Source organism: Mercurialis annua, linkage group LG7 (genome assembly GCF_937616625.2).
Source record: "Mercurialis annua linkage group LG7, ddMerAnnu1.2, whole genome shotgun sequence".
Classification (NCBI taxonomy): Eukaryota; Viridiplantae; Streptophyta; class Magnoliopsida; order Malpighiales; family Euphorbiaceae; genus Mercurialis; species Mercurialis annua.
Window position 1 is genome coordinate 18040049 of NC_065576.1, and position 9782 is coordinate 18049830.

At 41.4% G+C, this 9782-nt stretch overlaps 1 protein-coding gene and 1 pseudogene across 1 annotated transcript; both read right to left on the bottom strand.

Annotated features, from left to right (window-relative positions):
* Positions 1-441: 441 nt before the first annotated feature.
* Positions 442-7261, bottom strand: LOC126656937 (uncharacterized; annotated as a pseudogene).
* Positions 7262-8526: 1265 nt separating this feature from the next.
* Positions 8527-9492, bottom strand: LOC126656938 (uncharacterized). The gene is made up of 2 exons (XM_050351561.1): positions 8970-9492; positions 8527-8894 (listed from the first exon to the last, which is right to left on the bottom strand). The coding sequence occupies exons 1-2, from the start codon at positions 9490-9492 to the stop codon at positions 8527-8529; spliced, it is 891 nt and encodes a 296-aa protein (XP_050207518.1).
* Between the last annotated feature and the right edge of the window lie 290 nt (positions 9493-9782).

Sequence of the window (9782 nt, forward strand, 5' to 3'; positions counted from 1 at the left end):
ACTAGATGTAGATATCGTATGGGGCGCGTTGCGAGGCGCGATGGCCCATCGCACCCTCCAACGCGCCTCAATTTTTGATCAAACGGTCAACTTTTTCTTGCGCACAACATATCCAAAAATGAGCCCGATCCAACGTATAAATTGGGAGATATGAATGTTTTCTCAAAACATGTCAGATTCAGAAGGTACAAGAATAAATCATCGTTTATAAACCAAATACAAATCAAATCGCCATCGAGAACTCACACGACATATGCGACACATACAAGATACAAATCAAACTGCAAACAAAATGTTACACTTGCTAAGTTCACCATTAACAATCCGAAATTAAGTCGGAAACACAACAAAACCATGACGGAAAAACACGAGATATTACATTGATCTTTATTAATGACAATGATGAAATTACATATTATTTCGTTAGATTAATACAGCTGCACTCTACACATAATATTTTTTTACGGTGTCTGAATTAAACGGGCGAGGAAATTCTCTTCCGTCCATGTCCGTTAATATGAGGGCTCCTCCAGAAAAGGCTCTTTTGACAACATATGGACCTTCATATCTTGGGACCCATTTTCCCCTAGGATCCGCCTGATAGGGATGATAGTTCTTGACGACTAAATCTCCCTCTTGAATTTCACGTGGCTTCATCTTTTATGCATGGGCTCGTATCATCCTCCTTTGATAGAGTTGCCCATGACACAATGCTGCCAAACGTTTTTCCTGTATGAGGTTCAACTGGTCATATTGTGTTTGAACCCATTCTGTATCGTCGAGTTGTGCCTCAAAAATAATTCTTAGAGATGGTATCTCCACCTCTACTGGAAGTACCGCTTCCACTCCGTACACTAAAGAGTAAGGAGTTGCCCCGTTGGATGTTCGAACTGAGGTTCTGTATCCGTAGAGCGGGTAAGGCAATATTTCACTCCAATCTTTGTAGGTTACTACCATCTTCTGAATTATTTTCTTCAAGTTCTTATTTGCGGCTTCGACTGCCCCATTCATTTGAGGGCGATAAGGAGAGGAGTTGTGATGATGGATTTTGAACTCATCACAGAATTCGTCCATGGCTTTGTTATTGAAGTTAGTGGCATTATCTGTAATGAGCCTTTCAGGCAGCCCATAGCGGCAAATGACTAAGTCTTTCAGGAACTTCATGACCACTTTGGTGGTGACATTCGTATAAGAAGCTTCTTCAACCCATTTGGTGAAATAATCGATCGTGACCAAAATAAAACGATGACCGTTAGAAGCTTTTGGTTCGATTGGTCCAATCACGTCCATGCCCCAAATTGAGAAAGGCCACGGTGATGCCATTACATGTAATGGAGAGGGTGCCGCATGAATTTTGTCTGCCTAGACTTGACATTTATGGCATTTGCGGACAAAGGTGATACAATCCGCCTCCATTTTGAGCCAAAAATAACCCATTCTTAAAATCCTTCTGGCCAAGGCGTGGCCACTCATGTGGGTTCCGCAGAAACCCTCGTGAACTTCCTCTACTAGAGTTTTAGCTTCCTCCGCCTTCACGCATCTAAATAGAGTTGCATCATAATTTCTCTTGTACCAGGTATCCCCACTTAGAAAGAAACCAATGGCCAACCTTCGTATTGTTTTCTTGTCATTTATATTAGCGTCCTCAGGGTACTTTCCAAATTTGATGAATTCTAAGATGTCTTGGTACCACGGTCTTCCATCTTGTTCTTCTTCTATTTCAGAGCAATACGTTCTCACACCTCTTTCTTCAATCTTTATAGGAGGCATTTTTCCGCAATCATCAATTTTAAACATGGCGGCCAGAGTAGCCAAGGCGTCAGCTATCTGATTTTTGATTCTGGAAACATGGTCAAACTTGATGAGTTCGAAATGTTTCATCAAGGATTGAATGTATTGCTGATATGGGATGAGGTTTTCATCTTTGGTTTCCCATTCTTCGTTAAGTTGATTAATTACCAGAGCCGAGTCTCCATAAACTTCTAGTCGTTTGATCTTCATTTTGATGGCGGCTTTCAGGCCTAAAGCACGCGCTTCATATTCGGCAATGTTGTTAGTGCACCCAAAACTTAACTTTGCGGTGACTGGAAAGTAATTTCCGTTTGGTGAAATTAGTATTACCCCAATACCATGTTCGAGGGAATTGGAAGCCCCATCAAACTTCAAAATCCAAGTGCCCTCATCTTCTCCAACATTTGCGATGTCCTCATCTGGGAATTCCTCTTTTGGGGGCCCTGATGACCCAGAGGCACCATCAGCTAAATATTCAGCAATTACACTCCCTTTAATAGCCTTTTGTGTGATGAATGTGATGTCATACTCAGATAACAACATCTGCCAACGAGAGATTCTACCCATGAGGGCTGGTTTCTCAAATATATACTTGATTGGGTCCATCTTGGAAATCAACCAAGTAGAGTTGTAGAGCATGTAGTGCCTCAGCCGACGGGTGGCCCAAACTAAAGCAGCGCAGGTTTTCTCAAGTCTTGTGTACCTTGATTCACAGTCGGTAAACTTTTTGCTGATATAGTAGATGGCCTGCTCCTTTTTGCCTGTCTCATCATGCTGAGCCAAAAGTCCCCCCATCGATGCCTCGCTTACTGAAAGGTAAAGAATCACCGGTTTTCCTGGCCTCGGAGGTCTTAATACCGGAGGATTTTGAAGGTAATATTTAATCTTTTCAAATGCTCGTTGGCACTCGTCATCCCACTGTCCTATATTGTTTTTCTTTAAAAGTTTGAAAATAGGCTCACACGTGACTGTTAGATTAGAAATGAAACGAGCGACGTAATTTAAACGCCCCAGGAAGCTTCTGACCTCTTTCTCTGTTTTAGGGGCTCGCAATTCTGATATGGCCTTTATTTTATCAGGATCAATCTCAATTCCCCTATTACTGACAATGAAGCCGAGTAGTTTTCCCGATTTCACTCCAAACATACATTTTGACGGGTTCAATTTGATTTGAAATTTTCTCAATCGGTCGAACAATTTCCGTAATGCATCTAAATGATCTTGTCCCAACTCAGACTTGACAATGATATCATCCACATAAACTTCAATCTCCTTATGCATTAGATCATGAAATACTGCAACCATGGCCCTTTGGTATGTGGCACCAGTATTTTTAAGACCAAACGGCATGACCTTGTAGCAGAATGTTCCCCAATGAGTGACAAATGTAGTCTTTTCCTTGTCTTCGCGGTCCATCATAATTTGATTGTACCCAGAAAAACAATCTAAGAATGAGAATAGGTCATGGCAGCGGCGTTATAAACAAGAACATCGATGTGAGGCAGAGGAAAATTATCTTTAGGGCTAGCTCGGTTTAAGTCCCTGTAATCTACGCACATTCTAACTTTACCGTCTTTCTTTGGTACTGGAACGATGTTGGCTATCCATTCGGGGTATTTTAAAACCTCCACAAATCCTGCATCATATTGTTTTCTAACCTCTTCTTTGATCTTCAGCAGGATGTCGGGTTTATTTCTTCTCAGCTTTTGCTTGACAGGGTCAAATCATGGATTATGTGGTAACTTGTGGGTCACAATGTCCGTATTCAAACCTGGCATGTCTTGGTATGTCCATGCAAATACGTCAACATATTCCCTCAAGAAAGCCTCATATTCTTGCTTTTCTTGTTGGGAAAGCTCCTGATTAATTTTTACTTCTTTCATGTCTTCTTCTGCTCCTAAATTTATTGCCTCTACCGGGACCTCTTGATGCTTTATACCGTCTTCATGCTCAATCATCTTTTGGATCTCGAGCGGGACTTCATCATCGGATTCTAATTCCGCTAATTCTACCAGCTCTATTGATCTATCGAAATCTATTGTTATCTCTCCAATGTTATTACTTAGACATGACATGTTCCTCAATATGGTAAATAACATAGTATAAATAATAATAAAAAAAATATAAGTAAACACAAAAACGAAAGGGAAAAGTTGGTGAAAAATGCACTGAATGCAATTATTTTATTATTCATATTTTTACATAAACAATAGATAATGTAGTTATTCATACATAGTAAGTTCAAAAGCCTTCCAATTAGTAAGGTTTCCATCATTTTTGCGGACATTTCCAGTCTCATCATTCACAAACTCCTCCTCTGATGCCATTCCTATATATAGCTCTTGGATTGGCGAGATTAGTTGATCGACGAGGCTTGGTTCATTTGATCTCGGGAGCATACCAAAACTACGAAAAGTTTGATACAAATGAGGGATTCTCGCATTAGCTTTGTGTGGCTTCCTTTTCCCCATGCCCATATAACCTACGCCACTTCGACCTACGTTCTTCTTCAGTTCTATCAGATTTTTAATACCTTGGAGGTCTTTTCCCAATCCCTTCCCAGGAGTAAAGTTGGACCTGATCATATAGTCAATCATGCCGAGGGATGAACTTGAGAGCCGGGGAGTTGGAATGGCATCCCCTTCCTTAACATAACCGGTATTAGCAATTTCAAACGTTTGGAAGGCGTTTTCAAGAGCTTCTTCTGCAGCTTCAATATAAGGGCCACTGGTATTGCTTCGAGTTACCAATAACTCTTGTTCTCCTAATATCTCAATCAACTGGTTATCTAGGACAAACTTGATCTTTTGATGCAGAGACGAAGGGACTGCTCCAGCGCAATGAATCCAAGGGCGTCCTAGCAAAAAGCTATAAGACGGGTTTATATCCATCACTTGAAAAGTTACATTGAAAACAGCAGGGCCTATCTCGATCGGTAGGTCGATTGTTCCCATGACTTCCCGGCGAGTGCCATCAAATGCTCTTACAACCATATGACATGGTTTAAGAAAAGAGTCCTCAATATCCATCTGTAACAAGGTACTCTTTGGAATGATGTTAAGTGAAGAACCATTGTCGACGAGAATCCTAGAGATATGACATCCTTTACACCTTGCTGAAATGTTCAAGGCCTTAGTATGCCATGTTCCTTCTGAGGGTATCTCATCATCTGTGAAGGAGACATAATTAGTTGCAACGATGTTCCCCACTACACCGTTCCAGCTATCCATTGATATGTCATGGCCGACATATGCTTGGTTCAAGACCTTGAGCAATGCATTCCTGTGGGCCTCAGATGATAAAATGAGCGAAAGCAGTGAGATCTTTGCTGGAGTCTCTTTCAATTGTTCCAAAACCCGATACTCGCTCTGTCTCACTATCTTCAAAAATTTTGTTGCTTCTTCCTCTGAAACTTTCTTCTGAATCTCTGGCGACCTTTGAGATTCTGACTGCTTCTGAACCTTTGGAGTCGGGTTCTCAATGACTTGTTCTTTCCCCTTTCGGCGCCTTTCTATGTCATGTTGTCTCTTTTCATCCACTTTCTGTGAGATGTTACATCGGCCGCTTCGTGTCATGTTACCTACTCCGGTAATATCTATTCTTGCTTCTTTTTGAGATTGAAGCTCTTCAGGTGACAGAACATTTTCATGAGGCTGGGGGATGTCTTGCTATTGCTTCTCCTCCTCTCGGGCAGAAGAAACATGATCATACATCCAAGGTACAGCTTTATTGCTCATGTACTTTGGTTGTTTAGGAGCTGTAATAAAAATTGGAGTAGCTTGTGCAGATAGCATTTTTACGTCTTCAACTGTGTACTCGATTTCCATGGGAGTAGGTCCGCCCTTAATATTTGAGAATAATACATCGTCATACTCAATTTCCAATATGGCTGGTGTCCCAAATTCTATGTTGACGACATCATCACTATCATTCCAACCTGTGGGATATAAGGATTCCCCGAGAACATCAGTGTTAGATGGTTTTCCATAGAAGACTTTGTAGTCAAAATTTCCTGACGGTTGCCCCAATAGGTCTTCTGTGATTTCATGCTCGGCGGCAAAACAAGCGCAGCTAGTTTCTCCTACCAACTTTGTACCAATGAGGATCGTTTTAAAATCCATCAGCTGTTGGACTTTTGCTTTGAATTCATGACATTCATGAATCTCATGATCCGCCCTCTCGTGATGATATTCACAAATCTTATCACCGAATGACTTTCCCTTTATCGGTTCAATAATCTCAGCCTTGATGAGTGCAATGCACAATTTCTTTAATGGCATGTCCACCTCTTCTATTTGACTCTTGTATACCTCGTTATCATGTTGGACCAAAGAATTAATCTTTTCGGAACTAAAAGCAGGCAAAGGGTTGCTTGTTACATTCGGTGCCACATTTTTCTGGTTGAACTTCAGCCAACCAGCTTTGACTAGAGCTTGTACTCTCTTTTTTTTAAGTAAAACAATCTTCAGTGGAATCGCCAGGCACATTCGAATGATATGCACACTTCACATTGGGGTTGTACCATTTTGGGTACTGGGGTTTAAGAGATTCGGTAGGTACCGGGCTCAATTGTTTATTTTGTATTAGTTGTGGTAATAACTCAGTATAAGTTATGGGTATAGGGTCGATTGGCTCATAGCTCCGAGGGCGAGGGGCAAAATTCCTTGTATTCTCTAAAGCACCTGAGTTGTTTTGTGAATAAGTATTTTGAGGGGCTTGCGAGGGTTGTCGATTTGGAGCCAGGTTTGCTACATATGGGGAATATTGCACTGTATTGGGTGAATATGAATTTACCATATGTGTTTCGCCATCTTTTCTTTTTCCTGCATACTGCCTCTTTGCACTGCTTCCCTCAGATATTTTATCTTTGATTTTTCCCTTTTTAATACCTTGCTCAATTCTATCCCCCGCAGTGACTAAATCGGAGAACTTTCCGGAAGTGTTGGCTAATAACATCGAGTAATAAGGTTGACCGAGCGTGTCTATGAAATTAGTCACCATTTCTTTTTCAGTGAGAGGGGGCATAACTTGGGCGGCTCGATCTCTCCATCTCTGGGCGTACTCCTTAAGAGTCTCATCTTTTCTAGTTATCCATGGCTCTTAAATCATCTCTGCTGGGAGCCAAATCCATATTATGCTTGTACTGTTTCAAGAAAGCATCGGCCAAATCTTTCCACCTTCTACAATCAGTACGACTTAATTGCATATACCAGTGCAGCGCGGGCCCAGTCAAACTTTCTTGAAAAATATGGACTAGCAATTTTTCGTTGCTGACATATGCAGTCATTCGGCTACAATACATGAGAAGGTGGCTCTTGGGGCACGACGTCCCTTTGTATTTTTCAAATTCTGGCATTTTGAACTTATAGGGCACAATGACGTCCGGGACTAGGCACAATTGTGAAGCGTCTGACAAACCAAACTTGTTAATTCCTTCTAAAGCTTGGAACCTTTCCTCAAACACTCCCATTTTTTTAGGAAACTCAAGGGTTTCTAGTTTCTGAGCTTCAGTGTTGAGGTTTTCGGCCAGTGGAATGGTGGTGATCGGGTAAGGTTTGGTGGCTGGTGTGGTCCAGGGTGCGTTTATTGGTTCAGCGGGAAATGGGGTTTCTTCTCCCGGGAGCGTGGGGTCTTTTATATCGGAAGTTTGGCAAACATTTTTCTATTTTAGCAGCCTCATGATCTGTGATATTTGCTCTTGGAGATCTGCAATCCCGCTTATCTTCTCTTTCATTTCATTGATGTCTTGCTTGATTTCACCGTAAGTGTTTTCCATCGTAATGATCTTTCCTTTGATAAGGGTTGCCTTTGCTGGAGTGGGTTGACAAGGTACCTTAAATATTAATATGTACATGGATTTAGATTACGTGATATGAAATGTAAATGTTAGATGCAAATGCAAACATAATTATTATAAGGCAATACAAAATATTAATTAAAGGTTCACGTAATTCAAACAACAAACTTAAGCATCCAGATTCAAAATACATATTAGTTAAAAATGACAGTATCTCGGTCATCCACACTTTTCTTCTAATGGAAACTCCCGTAGTAAGCCAGTTCTTGGCGCAGTCCGTTTAAGAACACCCTTATATCCTGGCTTTTTGCATCCTCGGGATCATACATACGGATCAACCCTTTAATTTCTTCACTGAGAACATTAGCTCTATCCACCAATTGTATTATCATATCATGGACTTTGTTCATCCGAACATGATAGCTCTGGGAAATCTCAAAATTTTGGCTGGCGTTAGTGAATAGCTGATCCCGCAATTGGTCCTTTTCTTCACACAACTGACCCATTTGGCGTCGAATATGTTGACGCTCTCTATCGTAATCACCTACGATCTCAGTTAAGCATGCTATATCCTCGCGGTGGTTATCATTGTCCCTATCTAGCGCTTCAAGGTATTCGGCTGTTGCTTGGTTGCTTACTCTGGATTCTCCCAATTCCCGTTCGTTTTCAATTAGGCAAGCTTTGAGCTGAGCATTCTCTTTCCGAAGGCGGATAACCTCTTCAGTGTCTTCAGGAAAAACTCTTTTCCCTTTTCGTTTCCTCTCAAATGAAGCGCCTGTCTCATTCACCACTGGTAAGTAATCTTCGACTGATATATCAAGTGGGGGACTCATCTTCGGGTATCGTCGTGCGTGCCATGATAAGTAAGCAGGAGTGGTTTCATAAATTTCTTCCGAGCACCGTATTTTCCTCACCTTCTTCCATGCTTGGACAACCTCTCATAAAATGCTTCCGGCGTTTGGATCATTGTAAGAGACGGTCATTCTGGACAACCCAAACGTCCATGGTATGAACTGCATATTCCCATATTGGCGCCGAAACATATTAGGGACATATGCCGTGATTCCCCATATACCAGCTAGGGGTATCCATGGAAATTCCCCGCATGCATGAATGATTTTCTGATTGTTCTTCCTTGGGCACAGCCACTCGATGTTCTCCTCTGATAGATTTGTAAAGAATCTTACCCACACTTTTTTCAATGGAGACCTTTCAGGCCATTCCTGCATGATGAATTCAAGTGGATACCCTTTCGAATTGTTGTAGGCAGGAGAATACTGGGGCCTTAAGAAACCAAGAGATTGAGCTTTGAAATGATTTAAGGCCCACATACACAGCAGCTGAGAGCACGCCTAAAACGTTTCAGTTTCCTTCTTTCTACAACTGGACAAAGATCTGATTGTTTCAGCCAGTATAGCAGTCACGGGGTGAACTCCTCCTTTGAGGGACCTGACAAACATGCCCACTCTCTCATTGATAACACCAGGTGCAGTTGGGAAAATAATAAGCCCATAGATCAGTATGGCGAAGGCAGATCGCTTTTGTTCAACATCGTCTGTCTCATGGTAGAATTTTATGATGGCATCAGCTGAGAAATTTTTAGAGTCGGGAATTTGCCAGTGACCGATACTTGAATTCTTGACATTGAGTGAGCGATCCAATTGCCTTCTTGGGATCTCGTTAGCATGATGGAAATAGATCTTAGGACTGTCACCGAGGTTCAAAATTTCCTGGTACTCTTCGATGGTCGGACACAAATCAAACTTTCCGAAAGTAAAACAATTGTAGGTAGGATCCCAAAATTTCAACATGGCTTTCAACATGGTCGGAAGCACTTGAATATATATGAGGTGTGCAACCCAACCATAATCATTGTGAAATCTGTTCCTTTCCCAGACAGACATGTTTTCCAAGATCCTTTTCAGGGTTCTGAAATCTGTTTATTCCCCAAAATCCACTTCTTCTACCCTAGGGAGTTCATCATTAAGACCATTCATAGCCACATTTCCTTCGTGCCTTTGAATTTCTTCTGACTCAAAACGAACATTCTGTTCCTCTTCTACGGAGACTTGTACTGGAGTTTCCATTTTAGAAAAGTATTGATGCTCGATATCCTGTTTGACGATCAAAATGAACACAGGGATGTAAGATGGTTAGATTAATTCTAAATGCAAGATTCCATGTAAGTAAAGTG

Excerpts from the sequence above, each read along its gene's own strand:
- LOC126656938 (XM_050351561.1), bottom strand. The coding sequence starts at position 9,492 with ATGTCTGTCTGGGAAAGGAACAGATTTCACAATGATTATGGTTGGGTT. Across the intron at positions 8,895-8,969 it reads AATCAGATCTTTGTCCAGTT|CTCAATCTCTTGGTTTCTTA; the intron begins GTAGAAAGAAGG and ends ATCATTTCAAAG.